General features: G+C 54.3%; 1 protein-coding gene and 1 pseudogene across 1 annotated transcript in view; one reads left to right on the top strand and one right to left on the bottom strand.

The window, feature by feature from the left end:
- The window catches only part of CDH23 (cadherin related 23), a 452,031-nt gene that overhangs the window by 166,800 nt on the left and 273,093 nt on the right, over positions 1–12,138 (top strand). The window contains exons 7-8 of the mRNA XM_059900605.1: positions 4,252–4,446; positions 8,070–8,198. Of these exons, the coding sequence (XP_059756588.1) occupies positions 4,252–4,446; positions 8,070–8,198 (324 nt within the window). The remainder of the gene's footprint in view (positions 1–4,251; positions 4,447–8,069; positions 8,199–12,138) is intronic.
- LOC132351329 (U2 spliceosomal RNA) lies at positions 2,042–2,222 on the bottom strand (annotated as a pseudogene).

Below are 12,138 nucleotides of genomic sequence, written 5' to 3'. Positions count from 1 at the left end.
AACTGTGGCTTCTGGGTGACTTCCGGCCTGTCATGGTGCCCACTCTACCCCAACCAGGTAGCAAGAATCTTTTTCTCAGTTCCCCACAGAAAACTGATTGAATTTCCAAGGCCCCATCTGATTGGCCTGCTTGAGTCAGGTGGTTACCCCTGGACCAATCGCATGTGGCTTGGGTCTGAAGTCACCTGGTACAAACATGAGCACCTAGATCCATCCCTTTGAGCAGTGCTGTGGGTATAGAGAGCATCTCTACTTGGAAGGCGGGTGGGCAGGGAGGCAGTGGTTGGTGTCTCCGGGTGAGGTGAGAAAAGCACTTATATATGAGTCAGGGCACCCAATTTCCAGTCACAGCTCTGCCATTAACCACCTGTGAAATGGAGAGCATGGAAGCGCGTCCCCTCACTTTTCCCATCTATAAAATGGGGAGACTAGGCTGGCTAACCTCCAAGGTTCCTTCCAGCTTCTACATTCAAGCCATCCCTGAGGGGTGTGTGGTCAGGCCTGGCCTTCATGCCCAGGAGCTTCCTTGGCCTCCAAGCACCCCTCCCACCCCTGCCTCAGACCCCACCCCTCCTGGCTCTTTGCCAGGCCTATTTAAAACCATTTCTAAGTTATGCAGAAATTGAATAGGTTTTCACTGCAGGGCATGAAACATAATCCAAGAAGGTCGGACACAGGACCATCCCTTATTTTCCCCCTTTTCCTGTCTTCTTGGATCTTGCTCTTAAATCCTCTGATCAGAGCCTTCACCCTGGACCATTCGGTATGGATGGGTGAAATACCCTCTCCTCCCTGAGGCAGGGCGCTAGAGAGCTGATGTTCTCTCAGGAGCCGTCCCTCTCCTCTGGGCACTAGCTCCACGTGGCATGTACTCTGAAGTGCTGTCTAGCTGCCTCACAGGGGACTGGTCACTCTGAAATCAGAACATGTCCATCCCTCTCATGGCAGGAGCTACAGGCTTCGATGGCGTGCTTTGTTCTGGAACTTGGGGCTGATGCTGGCACTCCTGTGATGTGCATGTTGGACCTAGAGATGGGGAGGGGGGAAGAGAGAGAGCTGTAGGTTAGCTGAGAACCTCATAAAGATCTCCTCAAGACCAGTGCCGCCGTGGTGGCATATTGGGGTGGAGGCTGGCTTCGCTGAGCCCGGCGCCCGAGGAGTACAGTTTCTGGTGTTTTGCACGTGGTGGCTCGGGGTAGGTCCTTGCAGAGTACCTGTGTCCATCAGGATCCCCCAGGAAACAGTTCATCTCGGATAGTTCCGATAAAGGCATTTCGGTGAAGAGACAACTTCCAGAGGGGGCGCAGGGCTAGGGGGACATTAAGGGATGTTGAGGCACCAGAGACTAGCAGCGCTGGGAAGCTCTTTCTACTCCTAGGGCTGGAGGGGCAAGTGGAGGGGATGGAGCCCACTGAAAACCGGGGCCAGGGATGAGGGCTGCTGGGTTGGAGCTAGAGGGATTGGGGAAGTGATGCCCCAAACTCTTTCTCCTCCTGCCTCCTCCCCAAACTCTGAGCTCATACCAGCCCCTCCTGTTGGCAGAAGCCAGCCCGCAAGGGAGCCTAGGAATGCAGTCCACTGAGGCCGCCCCGGGCAGGAGAGGCGGGGCGGGGGGTGTCATGGCAGAGCAGGGTACTCGGCAGATCTGGGGATTGCAGACAGGGAATGCCCAGTGCAGTATCATTAATAGTCATCGTGTTTCTTTATGCCTCCCTGCCCTACCCTTGAAGGTGTTCTTTTCTGCCATCCTCTAGAAGGCATTCAGACAATAAAACCACAACTGCCGTCTTCTAAGCACTTATTATGTGCTGGGAAGTTTACACTCATGAGCTCGAGTACTCTTCACATTAACCCTATGAGATATTATTAACTTCGATTTACAGAGAGGGGACTAAGGATCAGAGAGATTAAGTAACTAGCCCAAAGACACACAGTGAGGCTCGGGTTCCAACAGAGGTCTTTCCATCCCTGAAATCCTAGCACTTGTCCAGTCTGCCCCCTTGTATACTTGATGCTCGTTTGGAGGGAAAGAGAGCATCTGTTTTCCAAGCCACTGAGATGGGTAGGGCAGACCTAGCAAAGGCAAAGCAGGTTCAGGAACTCAGAAGTGTTAAGGGAGCCTGCTGGGTTGGAGAAGTACAAATAGCTCTACCTGCCAGGAAATAGTAAACTGATAAGAAAAGATACTACACGTGATCTTAGCCAAAAGGCCAGAATGTGATGCCTGCCAGGAAATGAAGTGTGGAGGGGGAGAAAGCGCAGGACCACGAGGGCCCGTGTCTTATGCCAAGGGGCACTGGGGCATCATGGATGGTATGGAGGAGAGGGGCCTTGCCCATCTGCCCCTGTCCTTACTGCTGGTTGGAGAAGGACAGGATCTGAGCCTGTGTGTTGAGACTGACACTTGCCTCATGGGGGAGGGGCAGCACACTCAGAGATAAACAATGGCAACTCCATGACATTGTCCTCTGGAGGCCTTTTCCAGACTGACTAGGGGCCTTACAGAGAACACCCTTGCCTCCAGCAGATAGTCCTGGGGAAGGGCTGACAGTGTACCCGAGAGTGGTCCCCAAAGAAAGAAGCTTCTCAAGGTAGTGACCCAGGGCCCAGGTCATGGCCAGCAGCACGGAGAGGGGGCAGTAATATGAATGCCCTCCTTGGAAGGAGCCCTGCAGGTGTCAGAAGGGACCCAGTCATTGTCCCAGTGTAAAAAGATCACAGAGGACTAGGAATGTTGTCTCTGCCCTCAGCGAACTTTCAGCCCAATCCCTCACTCCTGGCTAGGGGGTACCACCCATGCTGGCAGGTGACCTCAGCAACGTGCAGAAGAGTTAGGGAAAGAACTGCCATCAAGGTTTAGAGAAGTGTTTAGAATAGAGCTTAAGAGCATAGGCTTAGAATTAACTACACCTGAATTCAAGGCCTTCTTTGCCACTGCCTAGCTGTGTGACTTGGGTGAGTTACCTAACCTCTCTGAGCCTCAACTTCCTTTTCGAAAATGGGATAATAGCAACCACCTAGAAAGCTGCTTGTTAAAGAGCTGACAGGTGCAGTCTACTGCACAGACATGGCACATAACAGTCAGTCAGTCAGCGGGAGCAAGGATTGTTTCTTCCTTTTTGTCTCTGGTCAGAGCCTCGTTAAGTTGCCTGTCTTCAGATGTGTCCAGAGCTCACTAAGTTCGGAATAAATTTATTCACGCAGAGTTTTGCAGGCATGGCTTACATGCCAGGCATTGTGGTGGGCGTGGCGGTGATGAGAGCTGACAGTTGGGCAGAGGATGCAAATACTCAGATACTTAGAATACAATGTGCTAAATGCTGTGATAGAGATTCGTTCATGTCTTCATAAAGGGTATTTATTGGACACCTGCCATGTGCCAGGCACCGTGCTGGGCAAGGCAGATATAGCCCTAAGGCTTCCATGGAGCACATGTGCTATGATGGAGACAGGCACTGACCGGGGAATTACAGAAGAATTGTAGGTGATGAACCATTCCAGGGTTCTGTGGGACCCTGAATATAAATAGTAGCAGGGGTTGAGGGCATGGTAGGGGCTGACCCGGCTTAAGGGTCTGGAAGGCCTCCATGAAGAAGTTACATTTAACCAGAAACCCCAAGTCAGAAAGGGGCAGAGGTCTGTCTATACACAGTGTATAGCAGAGGGAATCATGGAAGACTCCCAGGAGGTAGTGATGTTTGAGCAGGCTTCGTGGGCCTCTCTGGTTACAGGCTGCCATGGCCCAGGCATGGCAGGTGGATGCCCCACCCCTGGGCGAACTAGGTAATCTCTGTGGGCCAGGCAAAGTCCCCAGACTCTCTGCCACATCCCCATATCACTTATCTCCCAGCTCCCTGCCCTTGAAACCTCCAATACGCAGACTCCTGGCTGCCCTCCAGAGCAGCCCATGCCTGAGGCTTGGGCAGCCAAGGGGCACCTAACAGTGAAAGCAAAACCGCCAAGAAACAGGGGTTTGGGGACCAAAAGACCCTCATCCAGAGCTCCAGGACGAGCAGATCATCTTTGGAACTGGTGCTGTTACAGCCACCAGGAGGCCATCAAAAAAATTAAAAAAAAAAAAATAGATAGTGCATTTTAAATTCCTCTGAACCCTCTTAAAATAAAAATGATAAAGCCGCAGGTCTGGTTGGCTGGAGGGACATGGTTAATGGGCTTTGGGGGAATAGTCACTGATGGAGGCAGCTGCTCCAGCTCCAGCTCACCCTTTTATTTGCTTTTTTTCACCCCCAGAACACGCCAGTGGGGACGCCCATCTTCATCGTGAACGCCACGGACCCCGACCTAGGTGCAGGCGGCAGCGTCCTCTACTCCTTTCAGCCCCCCTCCCAGTTCTTTGCCATCGACAGCGCACGTGGCATTGTCACAGTGATCCAGGAGCTGGACTACGAGATCACGCAGGCCTACCAGCTCACCGTCAATGCCACGGTGAGTCCCGGCACCGGGGGCCCAGACAACCAGAAGTCAGCCTCCTCCCACCCTCAAAGAGAGCACAGAACGTCAACCTCGTTCCGGGCCAGTCAAGGTTTATAATGGTGATGCTGGTGATCAACAACAGCTGATGTTACTGAGGGTTTGTGCTATGTCCCTGGTGCTGTGCAGAGCACTCAAATGGATTGTCTCCATTAAACCTCACAACAGCCCTATGTCATAAAAATTAAGGTACCCATTTTACAGATGAGGAAAACGAGGCACAGGAGCAATTCAGTGACTTGCCCACAATCACTCAGCCTCTGGACTCCAGTGCCTGCACTGGTAACCCCATGGAGCATTCCTAGTGCAGGGTGTCCTCTCACTCTCTGGGACACAGGACAGAGGTGTCAACCCAGCTGTGTCCTGACACCACCCAACATGCAGGAGCCAGAGGGTCCAAGCATCGTAGCCACTGCTCTAGAGTGTTGATTCTTACACAGAAGGGAGCACCCGTCTGCACCAAGCACCGTGCTGAGTCCTGGGAATTCCAGGATGAGTTAGTCAGGAGAGGGAGGTGGGAGAGCAATAACTATCCCATTTCATAGCTGACACTGTTGAGACTCACAAGCTGGTAAGTAGTGGGCAGCAGGAACCCAAACCCAGGTTGTCTGACCCCCTAGGCCACTACCCCCATGGTCAGGAGTCTCCAGAACATCACTGCAGCTTGGACTCTGTTGCCAGCTGTTATCAAGGGCCTGGGGGCCAGGCAGGCCACACCCTCAGTAGGGTTCCTCCCCTGCACGCCCCTCTTCCCTGCTCCTGGAGCCTTCAGCCGGCAGCAGGGCAAGAGCCGGCCTGCTGTCCCTTAGATTTCTGTTTACAAAGCTCAGGTCAACAGTGAAACAAATCACAGGAGTCCCTCTTGACCCTCCAGGACCCATTAGCCTGACATACAGCATCCACCACCTGGCCCCATGTCACTGCAAGGGGGTTGCCAGTAGCGCTGGGGGCTCCACTTGGCAGGTCACAGAGCCCAGATCCCAGGGGAAGACACACTGGATTGGGTCCAGGGTCCAGTTTGAAAGATGGCGTTCCCCCAGGATTGGACGAGATCCAGAGAGGCCCCCTAAACCAGGAAATGCAAACTTTTTCTTTGTACCTGGTCCAGCGGCCCCTGGGGAGCTCACTGCTGATGACACCCACATTCTTTCCTTCTCCCCTGCTTAAGTGTTAGTTGCCTGGGAGGACGTGTGTGCTGCTATTTGTAAAACTGACTTCTGGGATCAAGGGGACTTGCAAGACCAGAATCCACTTTTTGGACCCACCGGTACCCTTCCGCAGTGCCTTGCACACCCACTTGGGAGGGTGCTCTTCCCGCCACTCTCCATTTGCACACACCTGGACCCAGAAATGCACAGATGCTTGCTATCTTTCTCACTATGAACTTGTCCCTGTGGGGTATTTTCCATCTACCATAAAAATGGCTTTGGGCCAGTGGGGAAGCGAGCAGAGCTGGGCACAGGCATGAATCTGGGTGGCCAGGCCTGTGAAGAGGCCTAGGCTCAAGCTGGGATGGTGAATGCAGTTAAATTGCCATTAATCTTCCAGCGATCAGGCCTTGAAGCAGTGGAACAGGAGGGGCCCTAGAACTCCCTTAGGTCTTGATGGCTCCCCCACCTGATGCACAAGTCCCTCTCAGGGCTGACGCTGTGCCCTTGGCCACTGGGCATTTCCTCAAGGAGATTCTCCTGTGTGGCATCGCAGGAGCAGTGTGGGTCACCAGCCACTACTGGGTGGGTAGCGGGTGGGGAAATCTGGGACTCCCCTGGGAACAAGCTGCTGAGAGCTGTAGGTGCCAGAGTGACAGCTGGAAGCCTGGCCAGGTGCCTGCTCAGCCAGATGTGCCCACTGCCATCCCCTTTCCCCAGCCATGGAGTCCAGGGTGGGCTGGATGGGGGCATCCGTGGCAGGAGCAGGGCTGCAGCCACAGGTGTGGGACAGGAAGGGCAGGTACCACGCTGGACAAAGCCAGCAGCCCACAGAAGCCTGGTAATGGCAAATCAGAACCACTGGCATCCCTGGCCCCAGAGGTCAAAGGACTTCCTGCCAGCCTTCACCCTCTGGTCCTATCTGCATAGTGGTCATTCCAGTCCCTAGCTGAGAGCTCTCACCATGGGTGGTCCCCAAGCCTGGACTGTGAGCCCCGTCATCTTGGAGGCTGGGAGGCTGTCTCCCCTGTGGTCCAAGGGGCCCAGCTCCCCCCGCCTCCAGACTCTCCCCTCCCTTGCTGCACCCACGACCCATCCCCAAAGCCCCTCCATCCTCTCCCTGGCTGCCCCTGAGGACTCGTAGGACAACCAGCCCTTCCTTCTCCGCGAAGGCTCAGCAGCTGTGTCTCTGGAGGGCAGGAGCAGGCACTAGGCTTGTTGTAACATGGGGAATGCCTTGCATCGTTCACATCACCCCAGACAGACCAAGGGAGATCTAACCCAAGGACAGTCACTCCTCAAATCCCAAACCAGAGAATTTACAAGGCCTAGAGTCCGTAGAGGTCATTCCAGTGAGTCCCTTCATCTCACAGAAGAAGAAGTTGAGACTCCAAAAGGGGAGAGAACTTATGCGAAGTGACCCAGCAAGTTAGCACCTGGGCTGATATTAGGGCCCCAGATCAAGACAGAGCAAGTTTTTATGTCAAAAGGACCTGAGTTTGAGTCCTGGCTATACACTTACCAGATGTGTGACTCAGGGCAAGTTACTTAACCTCTCTGAGTCTCTGTTAAATCTGAATAATGGGCACATAATACCTACAAAAGCAAATGAAGTGTATAGTACAGTGCCTGGTATATAATCTATTCAGCATGTAGTTTCTATTCTTGTTGGCTACTGTTATTCAGTAGCAGCAGCTATTTAAGCAGTTTATCACGTTTAGGGTAATAGAAGATGGGTTTTGGGTTTCCTTTCTTGGTGAGCTTTCATAGGACCACATTTCCAGCTAGGAGGGTTTAAACATTGCCTGCCTGGCCACATGGCCTGCATGCATGACCTCTCAGGATTCCTTCCCAGAGTCCCCCAAATGTCACAGGCCCTGGAGCTCCCCCTACTGGTTCTAAAGGAAAAGTTGCTTGACCAGTAAACCCAGCGTGTAGAACAGGGATACAGGTTCCAGAGTAGCCCCCTCTGTGGTCAAAGGGCCTTTCTTCTGAGGAACCCCCATCCTAGTCAATTCCCTTGCTGCCCTTGGATGAGAGGGGGCAGGAAGTGGGCATGGAGGGGGCAGTGGCCCCTGACTGAATCCAGAGAAGGAGCTAAGGGCAGTACCATCCCTTTACCCCAAGCCAGTCATCCTGCCCACCAGATGTTGGGGGCATTCAGGCCTAGGCTGGGCCGGGGGCCGGAGATGTGGCTCTACTGGGCCTTGGGGGCCCTGTTTGTGTTTTCCTGCACAGGTCAGAGATCACTGAAGGTTCTTAGAGTTCCTGAGCTCCGTGTGCTAATGCCCTTCCCTGGGGGAGTGTGGGAATACATGTGTACATATGTGCACACATGTTTGTGCACGTGGGTGTCATGTGTGTGTGTCCATGTGTGCGCATGTCCACAACATCACTTAACCTAAGGCTGTGTATTCTTTGTCCTCTAAGGACCAAGACAAGACCAGGCCTCTGTCCACCCTGGCCAACTTGGCCATCATCATCACAGACATCCAGGACATGGACCCCATCTTCATCAACCTGCCTTACAGCACCAACATCTATGAGCATTCTCCTCCGGTAAGACCCTCCCCGGCCCTTGTGAGACTTCCCTCTGCACTTCTGGTAGGGATGGGGGCCCTGTTTGGTGGGATGGGCTCCTTGGCGTTTCCTACTCCCCCAAACCCCTATGCATGGCAGTGATGGGTGTCCCAGCACAGTGAAAACCCAATCCCCTCTTATACCACACCCCACCTCCTCGTTCTCTCACTTCATCCCTGGAGGGCTCTGAGTGGCAAAGAGCAAAGACTGGCTAGTGCAAGTGACGGGCAGCAGTTCAGAAAGATTCATGTGAGATGACGGGGATGCCCATGGAAAATCCAGCCTGGGCTGGAGAGCGAATTTGGACTCAGCCAGGCTCCCCAAAACATCAGTGGGGCTCAGCCATGCCCCCCATGGGTCAGTCAGTCAATCTGCCTCTCTCAGCCAGCCATCACTGCCCAAGATGGCGGCCACCTGCCATCCGCCCCGCAGGCCTTCTTAGGCTTGGCTCTTCCCTGAGAAGAGTCGGCTCCGGCTGCGCCTTCTAACTGCCCAGACTTTGGGTTTCTCAAGGCCACGTGTTCAAGAGAGGCACCTGATTGGCCGTGGTCTGATTTTTTTTTTTCTTTTATTTATTTATTTTTGGCTGCGTTGGGTCTTCGTTGCTGCATGTGAGCTTTCTCTAGTTGAGGCGAGCGGGGGCTACTCTTTGTTGTGCGCGTGCTTCTCATTGCGGTGGTTTCTCTTGTTGTGGAGCACAGGCTCTAGGTGCGCAGGCTTCAGTAGTTGTGACGCGCAGACTCAGTAGTTGTGGTGCACGGGCTTAGTTGCTCTGCGGCATGTGGGATCTTCCCGGACCAGGGCTCGAACCCATGTCCCCTGCATTGGCAGGCGGATTCTTAACCACTGCGCCACCAGGGAAGCCTGGCCACGGTGTGATTTTGTGCCATGTCACAAGGTCAGAGGTCGCCAGCCAGCCTGTAGATTGGCTGCCCGTGGGCCATGTTTCCACCACGGTTGTCAGCTGTGACTGGGGGTCTTAGAGACAAAGCATGCCGCTGCCCCCGGGCAGGGGCTGTGGGTGGGCAACTTTGCTCAACTGTGGGCCAGGCTTTTGTACAGACTAGAATAGAACACCCGCTGTGGGCTGATGAATTGGAAAAAGGTGGCTCCTCTGGGCAAACACAACCCCTGGACATACAGCTTGGGGAGCAGCTCTGTGGAAAGAAGACTGTGCCCCTCCTTCTGAGGGAACTAAATGTGCTTAGAGGAAAGACACAGCTTTGAGAGCAAAGGGGGGCACACACCTGAATGCGTGGCTGTTCAGGGCCCCACCCGCATGTCTGCACAGGCTCGCAGAGTTGGGTACAAGGGAGAGGCAGGCTCCCCTGACCGGAGTGCAGGCCATGCTCCTGGACCACCACGGACCAGGAAGCCTGCCCCCCAAGTTTGGGACCGTGGTCTGTCCCGACCATTGGCCTCCTCCAAGCACCATACTGCAGGCTCCAGGTATGAGGGGGTAGCCACTTCTTGGGGCCGTTTGTGGGCTGGAGGGTCTGACGAACACGATGGCCTCCTGTTGCAGGTGTCTGAAGCTGCTTCGAGGGCAGAGGGAGACATCTGAATGTCCCCACCCCAGCCGGCTCTTTCTTGGTGGTCCATGGACTGCAGGAGCTTGGGCTTTCAAGACTGTAGGCTGCCTCCCCCCAAACCTCTTTGCTAACAAACGCACATATTCTCATCCCTGATCTTTCAGACGAGGTGGGCTCTTCCATCTGCCCCCGGCCCCTGGCCGTCCCTTCTTAGCGCTCAGTGCTCCTGCATGGCTCACTCACCCTCGGCTGCTTTGCTGCACCGCGAGAGCAGTGCGGCAAGAGTGGGGTCTGCTGTGGGCATAGCGCACCATGGGTGCTCAGGAAGTGTTTTTGGAATGAGTGAATGAATGAATGGATGAACGAACGAACAAACGAACAAACAAACAAATGCCCTGGTCAGACCAGCCCTCTCACTATCCTGTCATCCTCACCACCCTTCGTGCCTGCTCTGGTCACCAACCCCAAGTCCACCCATCTGTTGGTTCCCAGCTCACTGACGACCTTTCTTGGGATTTTTTTCCTGGCTTCCTCCTCACCGGCCCAGGCATAGACATCCCTCCCCCCTCAACTCTGCTGGAGTTCACCCTCCTTATGCTGCATGACTTCCCACTGAATTGTAGCCACACCCGTAACGTTCACCGATGTGTAAATGGGTTACTTTGGGGCTCCTGGTCACCAAGGTGGCTGAGTCTTTGGGACCTGGTCTCGAACCTCCCACAGGCCTCCCAGGGCATCGTGCTCAGGGCTGAATGCAGGCAATACGGGCAAAGCCAGCTTGTCGATTCAAGTGAGGACATGATGGTGGCTGGGCAGCCAGGGGTCTCGGAGCAGGTCGCTGTACTACCATGCACTTGCTTGGCCAAATCACACGACTTCCAGACCTCTTCCTCCTCGGGGAACTGGGGCTACAGCTGTCTCAATAGTGCCTCCCTAGCCCGGGGGTTTTAGAGATTGAAGCACCCAGCAGTGCCGGCATTAGCAGACGTTAGAACACGGCGGTCATGTGTTTGGATTGGGCTGGGGGGTCCATTTCAGACTCATTTCAGAGTCTCGGTGGTCGGCAAGAGGGGTGTTGGTGTGAGTATCCTCCGAGACCTTCAGTTTGTCTTGTTTTTCCTGGCATCCCTGTGTCGTAGCAGAGTAATGCTAAATCAAGCTATTACTACAGGTGTTCCTTTCAGATCTGCAGATTTCTGAGTTCGTCCAGCCATCCATTCTATTTTTCATTCTTTTACTCATCCTCTAGATGTTTATTAAGCCCCTGCTGTGTGCAGGGCCCTGTGCTAAGCCACACTTTCCGGATGATTCCACGGGCCCCTGCTAGGATGACTCCTCAGAACAGGCAAACGGAGCCCTTGCTCCCCTTGGCTCCTGCCCTGCTTATGCTCAGTTTCTTGGCATCTGATATGGTTCTTTCTCAGGATGAGGGACCTTGATATCTCTTTGCCTTGCCAGGGTTGTCCATTTGGCCCCGCGAGGCCACTAAAGCCAATGTCTGGGGGGCTCCCAGGGAGCAGGTCTGAGTCCCGCCTCTTGGGTCATGACCAGGCTTGGGCAAGCCAGACAAGGAAGTAGGTTGGGAGATTCGGACTCTCCCAGCGCCCACAGAATCACCTCCGTGACCACACACCTCTGGCCTTCCTCCCTGCCTCCAGACTTGAAAGTTTACCGTGTCCCTTGCACAGCTTCCCATACACCCTAAGCCTGATTTTTCCAGGCTTCTAATCCGTTTCTGTGCCTTGATCCGGGCCCTCCATGTCCCTTTACAGTGTGGAGCCCTGATTTAACGCAGCACTTTCCGGCCAGGCCAGGGCAGAGGAGCGCCATGGCCTGATCAGTCCCCCAGGCCAGGGGACCCAGGAGTCCCCCATCCCCAGCCCTGCCTCTGCTGGCCCGGGGCCTCCATCCGGACCCTCGCCCACTCTCCCTCACTCCCCCTTTTTATCTGCAGCTCCCAGCGTGTACGCCTCCCTCTATCAGTGTATCAAGTCAGCATGCCTCATCTAAAGTGTATATATTACCTAATAAAATCCTTCTTATTTGGGATTATTGCATCAAATTTTAATTTCCTCACTCGAGCAACAGCATGTCGGCCTGCCCGTCAGTGAAGGACCGATAGAAGGTGAAAAGAGCGGATAAACTGCACAAATTACTGCCAGCCGATGCCTATCAGCCCTTTGACTGGAATTAAGGACTGAGAAATAGGATTTTCTGCCTCAGAATCTGCTGTGGCAGCTCCTGTCGGAAGTCTCTTCCGGCCCCCATCGGCTGCCTCCCCCCCAAGGGCACCTCCCACTCCCGAAGCAAACTGCATGTCATCCTTTCAAGTCCTTAATCCTGTCATGGAAATGGGGGAGAGGGGTGGTGCTGGGCCGGCAGAGAAA

This window comes from Balaenoptera ricei, chromosome 16 (assembly GCF_028023285.1).
Source record: "Balaenoptera ricei isolate mBalRic1 chromosome 16, mBalRic1.hap2, whole genome shotgun sequence".
NCBI lineage: Eukaryota > Metazoa > Chordata > Mammalia > Artiodactyla > Balaenopteridae > Balaenoptera > Balaenoptera ricei.
The sequence above is the reverse complement of the archived record's forward strand: the minus strand, read 5'-3'. Positions and strand labels throughout refer to the sequence as shown.